At 32.4% G+C, this 20618-nt stretch overlaps 1 protein-coding gene across 1 annotated transcript; it reads left to right on the forward strand.

The window, feature by feature from the left end:
- Nucleotides 1-147: 147 nt before the first annotated feature.
- On the forward strand, nt 148-19066 carry LOC127725607 (cilia- and flagella-associated protein 298-like). Its single transcript, XM_052232694.1, has 8 exons — nt 148-221; nt 6671-6852; nt 7383-7550; nt 8147-8214; nt 11856-12014; nt 12822-12953; nt 16565-16660; nt 17476-19066. Exons 2-8 carry the CDS (start codon nt 6714-6716, stop codon nt 17584-17586), a joined length of 873 nt encoding a protein of 290 aa, XP_052088654.1. The 5' UTR covers nt 148-221; nt 6671-6713; the 3' UTR covers nt 17587-19066.
- The last annotated feature ends 1552 nt before the right edge of the window (nt 19067-20618 follow it).

The raw sequence follows: 20618 nt of genomic DNA on the forward strand, positions 1-20618 counted from the left end.
AATAAAACAAAAATATAGAATAATTCAATTCTTAATAAAAATGAAATCTCTCTGAAATAATTACGTTAATGATTTGTATGAAAATTAAGAAAATTGATTACTTAATGATCCATAGAAACGGAAGTACCAAAAGTGCGTTCCTGTAATGTTTACATCTGGCAACGTGCTTGTTTGGATTTGTTTTTGTCCAGAAAATTCTTTACAGATTCGACAATCGTTTGGTAGGTCTGAATCAATTTTTTGATGAATAGGTTGTAATAAACCACTTTAATTAACGAATTCAAAATTAAGTAATTCAGAAACACAATGTTTTTTATAACTAATTTATTATTATTTAAACTCAATAATTTCATGCAGTTTAATTCGAATTCTAGACAGTTCGGCACACAGACAAATCGGCATCCGGACAAATCGGCACCCGAGAAAGACACTTCGGCCTCCAGACAAATCGGCACCTAACATAGACAAATCGGCACCTCAGAAAGATAAAATCAATTATTAAATTTTTGATCAAAATATATGAACCAAAAATTAAAGTTACCTGGCACTGATATAGGTATGTGGGCATGAACTAAATTTTCCACTTTTAGTGTTAATATAGCAATTATTTTCGACTGTTTTTACAAATTACCTATTTGATTCCTGCACTATTTATGACATTATTGTATATGGTATCTTCGAATAAGTATCTTATGAAGTGGTTTATTCTTTTTGTTGTTTATTTGTGAAGACTGTATTGCAGCTTAGTCATTTGGGTAGCTGTCTTATTTGTGTGTATTCTTTTTCCTGATGCATGAAAATTGATTTTATAGATTTCACCATTCATGTACTAGTTTTAATTTATGCATAGTTCTATTCTGATAGTATTCTAAATCAATAAAACACATGTAGCATACTTATAATATTTATTTTATTAATATTTATTATAATTATATTCAACAGTTTATAGATGCATTAACAGCACTAGATTTGCATAAAAGGTGAACATATGATAGTAATGAAATATTCAAAATACTGTAAATATAACATATAGCATATATACAGGCAGCACTATAAGTTCTAACAAAGTCACTTTGGTGGTGGTCCGTACACACTGGCACATTCCTTTAGCACAGCAGTCTGATCTAGGATTATACTATTACTGTAACAATTCTTTTATTTTAAAATTTTAAAATGAGGTGCCGAATTGTCTTGGTCCCGAAACGTCCTCGAAATGTCCAAAACGGATGCCGAAATGTCTTCAGACCTGGGTGCCGATTTGTCTGGGTGCCGAAATGTCTTGTAACCATTTATCCTTAAAATCCACTTCTTATATATAGAGGATGTCCTCTTACTAAACAATCGAAAGTTTGGTGTTTGTTGATTGGATCTATCTATACACCTTTAAACTACTTTGGATTCTGTAGCACTTTACCCCAGATCAGCACTAGAAATTCTGACAACCAATACACTTTATCGCTATTTGGAAATCTGTCCTGGTTGACCCGAGAACCTGTCCCGCTTGAACTATTGACGTCATACAACAATCACTTTTCAATTGTGGCCTCAGATATTTTGTATTATGACGTCAAAATTTTAAGGAACTTTGTGATATCCAGTAATGGCGGACAAATAGCAATAAGGTGTATTCAATAGGCCACTTCATGGTTATTGCAGCCATATTGTATTGTATGTACGAAGATCCCTCCGTGAATGGAGCACCCCTCGATTTCTGTGAGGGTACAGTGGAATCCATGTACACTCCCTATCAGGATTAATGGAGATGTGTCACTAACTTATATACAACCCACCACCAGTTCAATCCCCAACCCAACACAGAGGGAGTGTTAGGAGACACAGAGAAGTCTGTTATTATGGTGGAGGAAGCCGAAGTACTCGGATAGAATCACCGGGCTTCTCGTGGGAACAGACAAACCGAAGAGATTTCTATAGATTGATCTCTTTGGCCAACTGAGGCCCCCAAAGTACCCATTGTAGTTTAATCTCCGGTCTAGGTACCAGGTACCTTATTGAATAAGAAATCTGGGTCTGTTCGTCCTGATTCACGTTCGTTATAGTACATGTTCACTATGATTTTTGTCGAGCCTGCGACTTTTGTCGCAAAAGAGAGACATAGCGATCCTACATTCCGTCGTCGTCGGCGTCCACAAATATTCACTCTGTGGTTTTTCAAATTTTGATAACTTTCTTAAACTATCCTGCATTTCAACCAAACTTGGACAGAAGCTTGTTTATGATCATAAGATAGTATCCAGAAGTAAATTATGTAAAAAAAAAAATCCTATTCATCCGTATTTTACTCATAAATGGACTTTGTTTTTCTGCCAGTTAACATTACATTCACTCTGTGGTTAAAGTTTTTCAAATTTTAATAACTTTCTTAAACTATCCTAGATTTGTACCAAACTTGGACAGAAGCTTGTTTATAATCATAAGATAGTATCCAGAAGGAAATTTTGTAAAAAAAAAAATCCTGTTTTTCCGTATATTACTTATAAATGGACTTAGTTTTTCTTCCAGTTAACATTACATACCGTCTGCAGTTAAAGTTTTTAAAACATTTATTAGATTCATGAACCATCCTTGATTCTTACCAAACTTGAACAGAAGCTTCTTACAATCAAAAGATAGTATTTGGAGGAAAATTTTTAATAATTATTGCCCCACTTTTGTTGAGCCTGCTACTAACAGCAAAAGTAGGCGAGACACTGGGTTCTGTGGAACCCTTACAAATTTTTAATATAACCACAGAAAACAAGTGTACCAACACTGAATGAAATTCATATTCTTACTACAATAACTACAGACACATGCATGATTCGATCACCTGACAGGAGAAGACTCGATCAGCTGATAGGAGAAAAATGTACCCAGATGTGAAAAATACACTTTCAACACACAATAAATAGACAGTTGGTTAGAATCCCTAAATTTCCTAAGCAGGCAGTGTTCTCCCCAGGAATTTTGGATAGCATCACATTTGTCGTAAAAAAAAATTGTATTTATTTTTCAATGTCATTTGTTGCATTGCGGCGATGCTCTCTTTCTTTTAAGTTATGTTGATTTTTTTCAATTCATAACTGAGAATACAATTAAAGTATAACTGTTCTTTTAGTTTATTTTTTTAATATTCATTTATAGTTACAGAATTATATTTTTCTTGTTAGAAACTACCAACTAAAAATCTAGTACAAAAGAGAACTTCTTTTATATCAAAAAGGAAAAGAAAGTATCATATAGTAATACCATTTCAATTAAAAACTATTCTGTTTATCATGTTTACGAAATTCATTATTTCCTGGGACTCAATGTATCAGTCCCAGTTGTTTCAAACAGATATATGTTTTAAACATTGTTAAACTACTTTAATCAGTAAATTAATTGAAACAATGCGTTTACATAGAAATAAATACATTTTGCAAGGAGATCTAACAAATAGTCTGTAAATTCGTGTGGAATGAGTAGCTTTCCCTATTGGGATCATTATTATTCTGTCAGCTGTGCCGTTTCTGCGTCTGTAGTTATTACCGTAAAAATGCGGATTTTTATCATAGCTGGTCCGCTTCCGATCCGTAATTAGTACAAATATATCAATGGCGGAGTATACGTTCTACCAAGGCTACTTTACAGCCTGGAAGTTCTGCCACTAAATAATGGGGACATTAAGTTGCTAAGAGATTTCCACGTGAATTTTTTGAGACAAATACAAGCTCTTCCCTCACGGACAGCAATTTCAGCAGTATACTTACTCTTGGGTGCGCTCCCCATAGAGGCAGAAATTCACAAAAGAGTTCTTAGCCTGTTCCACTCCATCTTTTCATCTAATAACGAGAATCTAAAAAAGGCTCTAGAGAGGCAATATGTCCTGCAAACACATGAACTAACTTTCCTTAACAGAGTAGCAGATCTTTTATACATGTATAATCTTCCTCCATGGACTTATCTGAAAGATCAATTGCCATCAAAGTTATCATGGAAATGCAAGGCAAGAGAAGCAATAAACAACTACTGGAAAGTGAATCTTCAAAGGGACGCCAATAGCAAAACAACACTAAAATTTCTCTGTATCCCTAATTTAGACATTGGAAAACCTCATACTATCTGGAATAGTCTACCACCAAATATTGGCGAACTCAGGAAAGCAACAATAAAAGCAAGGCTATGCACAGGGACATATATATTTCAATCACAGAAAGCTCGTTTCTCAAATATTAACCTTGATGCAACTTGCCCAATTTGTCAACTGGAAGAAGAAGATATCATCCATTTTCTCACTCGCTGTCCCGTTCTGGAAGGCATACGCAGAGAATCTCTAAGTGTTATCAAAAGAATTACCATCAGTAAAATTGGGCTAGGAAACTGGAATTCCAACTTTCACGAGAGAACTTGTATTGCCCAACTAATTTTGGATTGTCAGCAACTGGCTCTAAACAATATTCTCCCTCATGATAACCTTTTTCTTAATTCAATAGAAGAATTAAGCAGGAACTTATGTTATAGACTCCATCTAAAAAGAGTGTCTTCTCTTAATGTCTAGTTGTCATAAGGTCAGTGTGGTTGTACCGCGCTAAACCTTAAACAACTATCTTCAACTTCATAAAATAAAATATGGCTTTTTTCTCCAATCTAAGGAATAATCATTTATGCTTCTTCGACAGTACAACTAGGTCAGTGTGGTTATTCCGCGCTAAACCTAACATCAATCTTTTACACAGAATTAAATGCTGCGAAAATCTAAATGTTCAAATCTTCATTTAATTTAGGTTAATATGGCTGTTCCACGCTATACCTTCAATTGCTTTCTTTAACTCCGTAAAATGAAACAACTGAAACAACGTTTATCTTTAATCTAAAGTCATCATAAAGGTTTTTGGACAGAGCAACTAGGTCAGTGTGGGTGTTCCGCGCTAAACCTATCAATCCTTTACGTAAAATTAAATGCTGAGAAAATCCATGAAATTTTAGAATAACTGGTCAGTGTGGTTGTGCCGCGCTATACCTATAGTTGGAATAAATGTACATGTTTATCGTTAGCTTTAATACCCAGTAGCTTCACATATATATATATATAACAGATAGATAATGGCTATGCATAATTAGATCGCTTAGGACATATAAGCTTATATGCATGATTTTGTTGATTTTATATCGCCTAGTAGTGCTCATAGACAGATGTAGAAACTCCAGCATGTAGCAGGCAGGAAGCTGAAAACTCGTTATTTTTTACCTTTAAGTAACATTGTTTAGTAAATGTAAAGATTTTTTACTATAATGCATGCCCTGTAAATAATATTCAAAACTTTTTTATTTTTAAAAATTTTATTAATAACTTTTAAACTGTGACCCATTTTTAATGTACATAGAAGTTATTATTAGTATCTTTGCAGGGATTTAACCATGTTAACTGTACATAATGTTATTTTTAAATAGTTAGGTATTCACTTAATATTTTTATAAGGATTAACCAACCTGAATTCAGTAAGGTTGGTGTACTCCAACTATTGGAGGAAGATATAGAGGAAAGAAGAAGGCGGTCGAAGAAAAATTTACGAAAATAAACAATGTTTGAGAAGAGAATTGGATGAATATATCACGATTTTACTGTAATAAATAGATGAAACATTACCTAAAGGCAATTTTCATCACGTTCTAATGAAGTATAGAACTTATTTTGCCCAGAATCGAAATGTTTTATGTACGCTCTCGAGTACCGGAATGGAAAGAAAACACTTCTTTACAAGTTGTTAGTTTGAAATAACAAACGACCAGCGTGTTAAGTTCGCTCATTTTTTTTTGTTTTTTCTTCTCTTAGGAGACGAATTTGCCTTGATTCAAACGTAGATTTTGAATTGTTTATGATTTTCTCGATGTCAAAATTATCAGTCGTGTCATAAGTGTCAGCTTGGGGTATTCGTATCCAAACAGTTATCATCCAAATGGCAATTAACACTTATTTAATCGCCTCTTATGTCCGATTTGAAGGGATTACAATTAAAGGTGATATAATTTTTATGATCACAAGCCGCAATGCGATGAAAGTTCGAAATTTAGGACATCGATATTGCGGCAATTTAAGAGCAGACAAGAAAAAAATAGCGTCCTCAAAACAATTATAGCGTCGCGGATATTATTATAGCGTCACGGTAAAAAATTATAGCATCGCGGGGCCGCGACGCTAAAACGGCCTGGGGAGATCACTGAGCAGGGTCTAATTTTGCTGCTGAAAAGAGGATTTAAGTCCCTAGAAAATCTAGAAAATCACTTAAACTTGCTCTCACTTCATAGAGAAATCATGTCACCATCAAATTTGGTATAAGGCAGACAACTTATAATTTACAAGTTGCACAGGAAAACAAAAATGACTACTGACAAGGAAAATTGAGCATTTGAAGTGGCTTAGGACTAAAATTATAGTTTCATTCGTGAAAAACATTTTTTTTTACATAAACCATACATTGATCAGATTAAATTTTTAGAGCATTAATTTAGTGGGTGATAGATCATTTTTTTAAATAACGTTTTTCCATTTGGCATGTTTGGAGTTTATAAGCATACATGTTTATTTGTACATAAACTTCTACTTTAACAAGTTACATGTAACTATTATCTATTATCTTTAAAAAAAGTTGTCTTCTATAATAAGTTCTATTATAGAATTTTTATTTTACAGGAAGTTCATTAAATACTTTTTCATCCCAGAAACGACATTCAGAATGGTAAAGTTACACATTAAGAAAGGAGATGAGAGCCAGTTTCTTTATGAAACAACAGTGGAGATGCCTGTAGATGATTTGGTAAAGGATGTCTCAGCTATATACAATGGCAGACTTAAAGTTCAGAGACTCTGTGCAGGTATATAGACATCACCTTTTTATTAGAAGTTTGCACATATATGTGTAAATGTATTAATTTTGTCACGAATCTTTTAGTTTTTTGTTGAATTTACTTGTCAAAAGTACTTAAAATATCTTATAAATAACTTCTGAGCAATTATTTATAATATATTAAGCATTTATTTTTTATAGAAACAAAAAAGGTGTATTTTTTTCTATTAGTAAGAGGTATAAGAGTCATTATCCTGTCCCTGAAAAAATAAGAAAATTCTTTGGTCCTTTAAGAGTTATGTTATTTTATTGATAAATGAACAGAATAATTTGATTTGAATGCTTCAGTGCAGAGATGTCAGGTGTGATGTCACTATGATGTCATAAACTTCTTGAAATTGACCAATTTTATCTAAAATGTCAATTTTACGCACAGGTTTTGTCATAATTAAATATTAGCCGCAACCTTTCCAAAAATAACAGTTTTTTTTCACATAGATGTCTTAGTACAAGACATACTTCAAAATTATGATAATACATCTTTAAAAATTATTCCAGAAATGGAAGAACTTGCTAAGCATGGAGTTACATTACCTCCAAACATGCAAGGTTTAACAGAAGAACAAATTGTGGATTTAAAACTTAAGGATGACTGGGGAGAGAAATGTATACCTAGTGGAGGATGGGTAGAATGTAAAGACACACTGACTATTAGAAATGGAAGAGGTAGGTGTATAGCCAAAATATGATAATAATAATATTGTCACAAGTCAGGAACCTCGTCAGTAGTTGCTGTATGCGATATCTAAATGTTTTTGTATATTCTGAGAATAGGATATATGACCTTTAATTGTTCTTTTTAATTCAATCACAACTTTTATATACACAGGACAATTAAGAGCTTGGCATAATGTAAAGACATCTATCTGTTGTTGAAGATTGAATGTTGCTCTCTAGATTTCTTTTGGTTTTTTTTATGTGGATTGTCTGCTGTCTCACTGGTATATATCCTGAATCTCCTTTTATTCAAACTAAATATAGAAATTTCTAATTATTCTGGATATTAATGTTATATTTTACTTTAGGCTAGCAGAAATGAACCAAAAACATTGTTATTCCATCCATAAATTAAATTTTGTTTTCCTTCTCGAAATATGAACTTAAAGTGAGGATGTTATTGTATTTCCCTGCTTGAGTATCTTGACATGACATATTTAAAAAAAAAAACCCAGAAAACTCAGCATTTCCCTGAATTAATCTGATCCATGTTTAACCTGTAAAGAGACTATATCATTATTAGAATACAATTTTGAATATTTTAGCACCACAGAAGAACATGGCAGATTTGATAAACAAGACAATACAAGAAGCCAAAGACATGATATCAAAGGTAATTTACAAAAAAGATATTTGATGAGAATTATAGTCATTTCGTACCCTAACCATTTCGTACCCTGGCAAAAACCATTTCGTACCCTGACAATTTCGTACCTTGACCATTTCGTACCTCATGGAATATTTATATGTATACCATTTCGTACCTCATGGAAGATTTGTATGTATAACATTTCGTACCTCATGGAAGATTTATTAGTGTTTCATTCCTTGGTAAAAATTGATTACCAATTTGATGTGTGCCATTTCGTACCTTATGGAAGATTTATATGTATACCATTTCGTACATGTGTACCTCATGGAAGATTTGTATGTATGCCATTTCGTACCTCATGGAAGATTTGTATGTTTACCATTTCGTACCTCATGGAAGATTTGTATGTATACCATTTCGTACCTCATGGAAGGTTTGTATGTATGCCATTTCGTACCTCGTGGAAGATTTATATGTGTTTTATTTCTTGGTTAAAACAGTCTCATTGACCTTTTACTGTAAGACGGTAGAGGTCACGAGAAATGTCTAAAATTTAAAATTAAAGCACCTTTGAGTCATATACATATAGGAAAAAAGTCAATAAACGAAATTCTTTGAAATCTGTAAAACTTTGTATTTAAAATATTTATTTCAAATATTTAGTAACAGTTCACTTTTCTGCCGATAAGATTGATTTTGTTACTTTTGTATACACTAGAAAATATGCAATACACACGAAAAAAAGATATTTACCAAACGTTTTTGAAATTTAGAAGGTCAGATATAAGGATACAAAATAAATGAATATGTAATTTCTCAAATTGAAAAAGCCATAGCAAGTTCTTTGATTGGTCACAAAAAGTGCAAATTCTTATGCACACATTTTTATTCATGGCTTCCTTCTTTGGTGAATATCAGCTTGTGTCCCTTTTCACTGCATTTCCCGACAAAAACAACTGGTAATAACTATAAAAACATTTGAAGATAATTATTCCTTTGTTGGTTAATTAACTTCATATTTTTAGAGTTGAAAAATTAATTTAGGATAAATCCTGCAAACAAACAAAGCGTAATTAAAACTATTAAAGTTTCCAAGTGCTGCTTAATCAAACCAATCATCGGTCTTTATAACATTTCTATGGCTGGATGCATTTTATTTATGTTATATTTAAAAAAAATCAAAATCATCTCAAAATGTTTTATATCTTAAAAAAAGATAACTTTTACAAATATATGATACGAAATAGTAAACATATATCTAGTCCATGAGGTATGAAATGGTAGATGAATTTGGCCCATAGGGTACGAAATGGTTTCTATAGTGGGTATGAAATGGTAAATGTTGGGTACGAAATGGTAATTTTGGGTACGAAAAGGCAGAAGTACGAAATGGTCAAGGTACAAAATGACTTGCTACCGATGAAAGTGAAGATGGAAACAGAAATGTGTCTAAATGTGTTTAGATTGAATCAATTAGAGCCAGACTTCAAAGTACTTTTGTTTTCTGAAGCCTTACTGATGCTTGAAATTTTTGGTCGGTCAGCAAAATATGTTTCATTTCTTAAAACTGATTTGATGAATATTTCAAGAAACAAAACCCCAAAGATGCCTTGCTGGTTTTATGGATGAAAATATAAAACTTTTAACAAATGTACTTCAAATGTATGTACATTATTTAAAGATGTGGAAAAGGGAGATAATTCTGATTTAATTTAGTTTTTATGCACTTGCCTAAGAGGAGCCTGTTGTTCAGTGGTTGTCGTTTGTTGGTGTGGTTCATAAGTGTGTCTCGTTTTTTAGCTCACCTAGCCCAAAAGGGCCAAGTGAGCTTTTCTCATCACTTGGCGTCCGTCGTCGTCGTCTTTCGTTGTCGTTGTCCATTAACTTTTACAAAAATCTTCTCCTCTGAAACTCCTGGGCCAAATAAAACCAAACTTAACCTAAATCATCCTTAGGGTATCTAGTTTAAAAATGTATCTGACAACCCCGCCCATCAACCAAGATGGCCGCCATGGCTAAAAATAGAACATGGGGGTAAAATGCAGTTTTTGGCTTATATCTCAAAAACTAAAGCATCAGGTCAAGATCTATCTGCCCTGAAATTTTCAGACATATCAGACAACCCGTTGTTGGGTTGCTGAATTGGTAATTTTAAGGAAATTTTGCTGTTTTTGGTTATTATCTTGAATATTATAATAGATAGAGATAAACTGTACACAGCAAAATTGTTCAACAAAGTAAGATCTACAAATAAGTCAAAATGACCAAAATTGTCAATTGACCCCATAAGGAGTTATTGCCCTTTAAAGTAAATTTTTGACAATTTTTCGTAAATTTTTGTAATCTTTTACAAAAATCTTCTCCTCTGAAACTACTGAGACAAATTTAACCAAACTTGGCCACAATCATCCTTAGGGTATCTAGTTTAAAAAATGTGTCTGATGAACCCGCCTGCCAACCAACATGGCCGACATGGCTAAAAATAGAATAGAGGTAAAATGCAAGTTTTGAAAACTGTTATGAACAGAGAAAATCTGACAAGGGCAAAAATGTTCAGAATGTTGAGCTCTACCAACTGTCAATTTACTTCAAAATTGTCAGAAGACTTCTTATAGGAGTTATTGCCCTAAAATGACAAATTTTACCATTTTTTTTCATTTTTGCCTATTATCTTGAAAACTATAATAGATACAGAGAAACATTAAATTGCAAAAATGATCAGCAAGACAAGTTCTAGAAATAAGTTCCCCCATTGTCGAATTCGTCAGCCTACTCCTTATGAGAGTTATTGTCCTTTGATGATGATTTTTTAAATTTTTTGCATTTTTGCCTTATTTCTTAAAAATTATAATAGATAGATAGAAACTTAAATTTGCAAAAATGATCAGCAAGAAAGATCTACAATTAAGACAATATAGAGAAAATCGTCCGAACTACTAACAAGTCAGATTTTGCTGATAAAGATAGTAGGCTGTCACTCTTTATAGGAGTGATTGCCCAGCCCCTTAAATAAGGATTTCTTTTACCCTCTTTTGTGTTTTGAGCAAAAACTAAAGAAGATAGATTGAAACTAAACAGACTAAATGATCAGCAATACAAGATCAACAAAACAGAGATTTTTCTTATGAATTCTATTCTTGTCTTCAATGTTGGAGAGTGTCCTTTGTTGAATATGCACATAGACCAAGGTGAGCGACACAGGCTCTTTAGAGCCTCTAGTTATATAGATTAGACCGTTGGTTTTCCTGTTTGAATTGTTTTACTTTAGTCATTTTGGGGCCCTTTATAGCTTGCTGTTCGGTGTGAGCCAAGGCTCTGTGTTGAAGGCCGTACTTTGACCTGTAATTGTTAACTTTTTATACATTTTGACTTGGACAGAGAGTTGTCTCATTGGCACTCATACCACATATTCTTATTTATATTAAAAAGACTCTATTTTTTTCTCAGACAGTAAGGAGTATGAATATATCAAAAGGGTTTTCATATAACCTATGTTAAAGAGTATAATAATCCTATATAGTCACTCAGTTAGCTTATTTTTCCTGGGTTCTTGACACGTTTTTCTGTCCAACAGTTCATTGTAATGAACAAGAAGACCTTTATTTTAATCAAAAGCTTCATTTGTTGTAATTGATGAAAACATTTTTCTGCACATATTTCAGAAAAAGGTACAAGCAGACTCTTTAGTTACACAAGTCACAGTCAAGGAAGCACTGGACATATTACGTGGTGCTGTGATGATTGTATATCCAATGGGATTGCCACCTCATGACAAAATAAAACAGGAGATAGAAAATGAGGAGGATTTGTCTGGAACACAGGTATACATTTGAGAAATTTTGTTTTAAAAATTGTCAAGGTACAAAACTTAAACATACAGTAGTCCAACCTGTCATTCCTTAGTAAAACTATTATGCAGTATCTGTTATTATACAAGTTTCATAAAAGACACCATTCCTGCACAAAAATTATATTACTACTGTACAAGCTAGTTAATATTTAAGACTCAGCATATAAATCCATGTCATTTTTTATCTGCAAGCTGAAAACTTGGCAAATGAGAAGAGAAAATGAGAATCACACACTAAAATTATAAAACACCAGAAGTTCTGGAAATGAAATGAATAGCACTATTATAAGTTTCTTTAAGGTTTTCAACATGACTGTCTCTAATATATTGAAAAAGCTTACCAACTTATGGAAAACTAGAAATGTAGGGTTTGAGTTAAGTGTTAGTGTTCTGTTGTACTGTCCAATATTTTTGGTGACTCCCGTTTTCCTTTTATGTACAATAATATCATACAAAATAAAAGATTGAAACTTAACAACAGAAAAAAAACAGAAAAAAAATTGTTTAATTCTTGAAATTCTATAAATGGTTGTGTTTCTTGCTTCTGATAATATAATAATATTTTCGTATACGTACATTATATATGTATTTCCTTGAAACTGTATATGATTGGTTAAGATGTTGCCACATGTTTTTAAGAGGATGGTTCATATTTACTACTCACAATTACTCAAATAATCTGTTTTCTCTTCTTTAATCTTGTAAGAATGTTAAATTTGAAGGAAATAAGTTGGTGACATTTAGATTGTTACTTACAAATGTGTTATGTTTCTTGAAGGCATCTTTAGAAATAATTGAAGAGGAAAATGCATCTATTTGGTTCTCAGGAAAAGAAATGTTAAGAGGAAAGAAACTGAGAGATTTTGTAGGAAAGAATGAAAAAACAAAAATTATAGCAAAAATCCAAAAGGTAAGTTGAAGTTGAACATAGAAAGAAAGTGTAATAACTGACTGGTTTTTGTCGAGATTGGACTTTTGTCGCAGAAAGCTCGACATAGGGATAGTGATCCGGCGGTGGCGGCAGTGGCGTAAGCTAACTTCTTAAAAGCTTTAAATTTTAGAAGCTAAAAGACCTGGATACTTCATACTTTGTATATAGATGCCTTATGTTACGAAGTTTCCGTTTGTCATATGTCCATTGTCCTTGACCTCATTTTCATGGTTCAGTAACTACTTGAAAAAAAAGTCAACATTATTTGTAATGTTAATTTCTTTCTTGTTATGAGTAATAGGATAACTTTAGTATGTGCGTACCTTGCAAGGTCCTCATGCTCTTCAGACCTCATTTCATGGATCAGTGAACAAGGTTAAGTTTTCGTGGTCAAGTCCATATATCAGATACTATAAGCAGTAGGTCTACTGTATTTGGTATATGGAATGATTGTAAGGTGTACATGTCCAACTGGTAGGTGTCATCTGACCTTGACCTCATTTTCATGGTTCAGTGGTCAAAGTTAAGTTTTTGAGTTTTGGTCTTAGTTCTAATACTATATGCAATAGGTCAACTATATTTGGTGTATTGAAATATTTTATGATGTACATGTCAGTCTTGCAGGCTTTATTTGACCTTGACCTCATTTTCACGGTTCATTTCTCAGTGTTAAGTTTTTGTGTTTTGGTCTGTTTTTCTTCAACTATAAACAATAGATCAACTATATTTGTTGTATGGAAGGATTGTAAGGTGTATATGTCTGTCTGGCAGGTATCATCTGACCTTGACCTCATTTTCATGGTTCATTGGTCAATGTTAAGTTTTCATGGTTAAGTTTGTTTCTTAGATACTATAAACAATAGGTCAACTATATTTAATGCATACATTGATTGTAAGGTGTACATGTCTGTCTGGCATGGTTCATCTGACCTTGACCTCATTTTCATGGTTCATTGGTCAATGTTAACTTTTCTTGGTTAAGACTGTTTCTTAGAAACTATAAGCAATAGGTCAACTATGTTTGGTTTATTGAATGATTGTAAGGTGTACATGTATTTCTCATTTGGTTTATCTGACCTTGACCTCATTTTCTTGGATCATGTTAAGGTTATGTGTTACTTGTAGTAAAGCTTTATATTTAGGACTATCAACATAAAATCAATGGTTAGTAAAGAAGGCGAGACATTTCAGCGTGTGCACTCTTGTCTTATTAACCTGAGCATTGAGCTCTCCAGTAAGGAAATGTAGGAAACTTTCTTGTCTGCTATTGTAAAGTGGTTATTAGAATAAAATACAAAACATAAAGTATGGTAATTGATATATCCACCAAAGTTAAAAGCTAAATAAATTTCTCAACATTAACTGAAACAAGGAATATGTTATGTTTCATTTGATAACATGCTCAACTATATTGTTTTGGTTGTTAGGTTTGTTCTGATTTTGATTGACCTTTTATCCTTGGTGTTTCTATCCTTTACCATAATTAGTTTATTAAAATTTTATTCTATTAGCCATCTTGCATTGGTCCTTTTTTCAAATTTTACACAACAGTTGTATATCTCTGTCTGTCCCATATCCACACATTGTAAAACAACTAGAGGATACTTTGACCAAATAAAGCTCCCTTACGATTGTTTTTTACAATATTTACCTAAAAAGGGAATTATTTTAAATCCTGCCCATTCAATTGAAATGAAAATGATGGGTATTTGTTTGTTAGAATGTCATCTGAACCAGAACCATACATCAGAGTTAAGTCATCTGAACCAGAACCATACATCAGAGTTAACATCATTTTTGATAATATCCTCAGTGAGGATTCATGTTTTAATTACAATTACTATAATATTACCTGTTATTTGATGAAGAAGTTGATTTCCCTTATTTTGCTTTTTAGTTAATTTAAAAAAAAAAAATCACTTTCAAAATTCTTTAAGTTATTATTTTGGTACTAAATTACTGTCTCTGCATAAAAGGTACGGCTTGTATGTTTACTTCCCAGCTTCAAAATTGCTGGATTGGTTGTTGACAGGGTTTTGCCATCACTTTCACCAAAATAAACAAATTCTTTGCTACTTCTTTTTTAAAGGCTTATGATTTTATGTAATCTGTCTGTCTTGACCTGCGCAGCTAATGCAATTGATAAAAGTCTAATACATTTTTAATGTAAAAAATGAGGTCTTCTGAATGACAACTAAGCAATCCAGTTTCGTGTTCCAAATTCATAAATTTTGTTGCCATATTTATACAGAAGAACCTCTTCAATGGTGACTTTGTTCTTGAATATGCAAGTAAACAAAAGCAGTAAATTTTTAGCTCACCTGGCCCAAAGGGCCAAGAGAGCTTTTCTCATCACTTGGCCTCCGTCGTCCATTGTCGTCGTCGTCCGTCGTCGTTAACTTTTACAAAAATCTTCTCCTCTGAAACTACTTGGCCACAATCATCATTGGGGTATTTAGTCTAAAAGATGTGTCCGGTGACCCGGTTAACCAACCAAGATGGCCGCCATGGCTAAAAATAGAACATAGGGGTAAAATGTAGATTTTGGCTTATATCTCTGAAACCAAAGCATTTAGAGCAAATCTGACATGGGGTAAAATTGTTTATCAGATCAAGATTTATCTGCCCTGAAATTTTCAGATGAATCCGACAACCCGTTGTTGGGTTGCTGCCCCTGAATTGGTAATTTAAAGGAAATTTTGCCGTTTTTGGTTATTATCTTGAATATTATTATAGATAGAGATAAACTGTAAACAGCAATAATGTACAGCAAAGTAAGATCTACAAATAAGTCAACATGACCAAAATTGTCAATTGACCCCTTAAGGAGTTATTGCCCTTTATAGTCAATTTTTTACAATTTTCATAAATTTTGTAAATTTTTGTAAATATTTACAAAATATTTCCCACTGTAACTACTGGGCCAAGTTCATTATAGATAGAGATAATTGTAAGCAGCAAGAATGTTCAGTAAAGTAAGATCTACAAACACATCACCATCACCAAAACACAATTTTGTCATGAATCCATCTGTGTCCTTTGTTTAATATGCACATAGACCAAGGTGAGCGACACAGGCTCTTTAGAGCCTCTAGTTACATATTGCAAATTCAGAAATTATCGTGAGGTTTTTATCAGTTCGATTATTGCAACTGGGTGAGTATGGCAATAATAAGAACTCACATTCTGATATCTGATACATATATCTGTATGCAGCGTTTCCTGAAATTGCAATAATTTATCTCACATTTGTTGTCCATTCTTTAAAAATCACAATAATAAATGCACATAATAATTTCTGAATTTGCATAAATTTGTCAGTGAGTTTGGGTCTTATATATCCAGTAACTGGTAGTCCCCATCTAGAATCAGAATGATATTTCTATTGAAAGACCATTTTTCCTTTTTGAGAATGAGGGAAATAATGACAGTGTTAACTGTCAGCAGAAACCAAATAGATTTTGTTTCTAAAAATACTTTAAGCTTAAATTTCATAGTATTTGACACACAGTAGGATAACATTTGTCCAGAGGGGGATAACATTTTTGTAATTAAAAGTTTATTGACTGCTATTTCTTTAATCTTTACAGAGAGGACAAGGAGCTCCTGGCAGGGAACCAGTTGTTAGTGAAGCTGAACAGAAACAGATGATGGCATATTACTACAAGAAACAGGAAGAAATGAAGGTTTGTATGTTACAGAATCTAAAAAATCCATCAAAATCTTGGGTTTACTAAAACAGTCTTATTGTTTAAGACCACACTAGACCTAAAGATTTATTATTTCCATTATATTGATAAACAGGATTTTCTTTTTAATAACATCTACTACTGTGAATTCATTTATTTTCGTGGGTACCAATTTTCATGGATTGAGGAAACATGTACTTCCATGAATATTTGATTTTGTTGTTTTGGAACATTAAAATTCATGGTTTACCAATACCCACAAATTCCACAAAAATTGGTATCCCAGGAATACTAATGAATCCATGTAGCATATATATATGTTGGTTTAAACAATATTTATTCAATAAATCAGATCATGATAATATGTTAAAGATAATACATTATAAACAACTGGATCCAGAAATAAGCAACATTGCTTATTTTAATCTATCTACAAAATAAATGTATATTTTAATAAAACAATTGCAAAAATTTATGAATTTACAGAAATAAATTTATATAAAAATAAGGAGATGTGGTATAACTGTCAATGAGACAGCTATCCACTATAGTTCTAATGAATCGGATGTAAGCAATTATAGGCAACCGAAGGCCTTCAACAATGAGAAAAACCCATACCGTATAGTTGGCTATAAAAGACCCCGACATGAAAGATATGAAACAATTCAATTGAGAAAATAAACGGCTTAATTTATAACAAAACAATTTATGAAAACAAAGATATAACGAACAAACGACAACCTCTGAACTACAGGCTCCTGTTTGTTCATGATCATAACATCAAACTTAATGCTTATCATTTCCCTTTACAGAAACTTGAAGCAGAAAGTGAGGAAGCCTACTTAGATTCAGATTGGGCTGACAATGCACAACTCAAGAGAAATTTCCATGGACTCAATAACATCAAATGGGGACCTAAATAAGGCTGTTTTGTTTGTAACAACCATCCGTATGTGTTCAAATTAATTATGGAAGATATATCTGTATTACATATTCTTCTGTTTGAAATTTTCATATGTACCGGTACTGGCTCTGTTTTTACGATTATATACTGTATATTCAGAAATTGGAATGGAAATATGTCAGCAGCATTGCTGCTTAAACTGGATACAAAATAGACCATTTGGCTATCTGAAGATACAACAGAGATCATAGTTTTGATTCAGTTTGCATCCTTTTTAGGTGAAATGATGATGTGACCTTTGATGCATTGATTATGAAATGTATGTCTTTAAATTAATCTTATTTGGTGCATTTGTTTACAAATGATAACATTTTCTAAGCGAGCCTTGAAAAGGTTCATGTTGACATTTTAACTATTAGACATTGTTTTGACTCTCTCATTATGTTTCCATTATATTCATTATTTCATTTACCTTTTTGTAATGTCCTGTTTTTTTGTGATAGTTGTTTTGCATAGTTTTAACTCCCATGGCAAACTCTTAGAATTAGCATTAAAGGTACCAAAACACCTTTTGTATTGTGTTTTCTCAAAGCTGTGAGAGGGCTTGTTTTAATCTAAATATTTATATTTGCATGAATGAAAAGAAAGGCAGAATATACTTAAAGGAGGCAGCAACCCATAAAACCTAAAAAAAAATCATTGTGGTCTACCTGAAACAAAATGTTATATTTTCCCTTACATACAGTATATCAAGAATTCCATAGCATATTGGTGATTGTTAATTCACTCACCAATATATTCCTATTGCTGTATATCATTAATCATTCACAAAAATCTGAGGAAAATAAGTAATACATGCAAAAATCACTGCTTATCACATATGGTCAGCAAAACATGACCATGATTTATTATGTATTAAAACTAATAACAGTAAGTTTCCTGGATTTTTATTGGATAATAGCTGGTGTATTTTTCATGCATTTTCTTTTTAATACCATCAAGTATAGTTGTCATGAACAATGGGCATCAAATTATTGTTGTTTCATACTCAAACAAAAGTGATTTTTCTTGAATATTTATAGTGGAGTTTGATGTGATTTTAATTTTGTTGATTTTTCTCATGTCCCAAATAAATAGAAATAATCCACAGATAATTCTTTTTGCTTGCATAAGTGATATGAAATTTGTCATTATATACAGGACTCTTTTAGCTTATACTTTGTGGTATCTGTAGAGTTCATAAAACTGACTAACATTACTTTTGTTCAAATAAAGAATAATTTTGGACTTATCAAACATTGCTCCCATCCACTCAGAATGTCTTAGTGAGAAGTTTGACTAAGTTCATTGAGTTTGACATTTTATGAAATAAATTGTATTTTAAAACAAATGTTATTACTTGATATTGTTCTGCATTATTTATTTATTGTATTGTGAAATTAAAATATTAATGATGTATTTCTTACATTAATGAAAGAATTAAACAGTATTTTTATGGCTTTATTCTCCTTTTTATATGATACTTATAAATGTTTTGATTGATGGTCAATATTATACAATTACTGTCTTTTGATGAGGCAAATATGTGGTTATATTGAATTTAAAAAAAATTGATATTCACTGAGGCCAACAGTAAATATCTCTCTTCTTCAGGGTTATCCTGTTTTATGCCAAATCAAGTTTGTATAGAAAATCAACTAAGATAATATCAAAATGGAAAAACATCCTATAAAAATCACATTGCTGTAGTCTTATATCATTGCTAAGGTAGAGGTACAAGTCTAGCTTAGTCATTTAGTGAAGTGGTATGGTTCACTTGATTTGCCAGTTTATGATATGGTTTGTCTGACAGTAACATGTCAATGATCAATGTTATGCGTAGATGACGTTCACTTTAATGCATTTTTCGTACATTTCAGTCACAATCCTTATGTTATTATTTCACAGTAAATTTAATAGTTCATTGATGTTATTTACACCGACTGACCGGAAGAGTCGTGTATTGTAACCACTAACAAAGAAAACTTACCATCATCAAATTGTGCAAATGATAGAAACCGGTGATCATTTGGTTTTCTAATGTTGATTTAGAAAGGAATTATACTTTGAGCATTCCTTTCAATAACTGGTCAAAACTGAGTTAGTTGTGCAACAGGACTTAATTTAAGATATAATAATTTGTATGCCCCACCCAGGGGTATTATGTTTTTCGGTCTGTGCATCCATTCGTCTGTCTGTCTGTTCATCCATCCATCCGTTCGTCCGTCTGTCCCTTTTCAGGTTAGAGTTTTTGGTCAAGGTAGTTTTTGATGAAGTTGAAGTCCAATCAACTTGAAACTTAGTACACATGTTCCTTATGATATGATCATGCCAAATTAGAGTTTTGACCCCAAAATCACAGTCCACTGAACATAGAAAATGATAGTGCGAGTGGGGCATCCGTGTACTATGGACACATTCTTGTTTCCTATAATTTCTATTTATCATGATCTTCTATACTTCCTTGCAAACAAAGTCTAGGGGTATATAGGAATCACCATTTCTGTCTGACCGTCTGTCTATCTGTTCTGCTTCATGTACGGGGCATAACTTTTGTACCATAAAAGTTAGGTTGACCAAACTTGGTATGCAGTTGCATCATGAGCCAGGGGTGTGTCATATACCAAAGTCAGGTCACTCTTACCTTGACTTTGAAATATGACCCCTATGATAGTAAAACCTCTTGATTTATGTGCATAACTTTTGAAAAATAGAACTTAGGTTGACCAAACTTTGTATGGTGATGCATCAGGGGATGGGTGTGTGTCATATATCAAAGTCAATTCACTCTGACCTTGAATTTGAAATTTGACCCCTAAAATAGTTAATCATTGTCTTCTTTGTGTTTGTAATTAATTTTTGTACTGTAGCACTTGGATTGAAAAACCTTTGTATGTAAAAGCATACTGATCTTGATTTTACATTTATCATTTTCAATTGTGGTATCTATTAAAGTTTTCATCATAATAGGCAAAATCTCTATAATTGATTAAAATGCATCATTTAATGGTA

The sequence above is a fragment of the Mytilus californianus genome, unplaced genomic scaffold (assembly GCF_021869535.1).
Source record: "Mytilus californianus isolate M0D057914Y unplaced genomic scaffold, xbMytCali1.0.p SCAF_15, whole genome shotgun sequence".
Classification (NCBI taxonomy): domain Eukaryota; kingdom Metazoa; phylum Mollusca; class Bivalvia; order Mytilida; family Mytilidae; genus Mytilus; species Mytilus californianus.

Excerpts from the sequence above, each read along its gene's own strand:
- LOC127725607 (XM_052232694.1), top strand. The coding sequence starts at position 6,714 with ATGGTAAAGTTACACATTAAGAAAGGAGATGAGAGCCAGTTTCTTTAT. Across the intron at positions 7,551-8,146 it reads GACTATTAGAAATGGAAGAG|CACCACAGAAGAACATGGCA; the intron begins GTAGGTGTATAG and ends TGAATATTTTAG. Across the intron at positions 12,954-16,564 it reads TTATAGCAAAAATCCAAAAG|AGAGGACAAGGAGCTCCTGG; the intron begins GTAAGTTGAAGT and ends TAATCTTTACAG.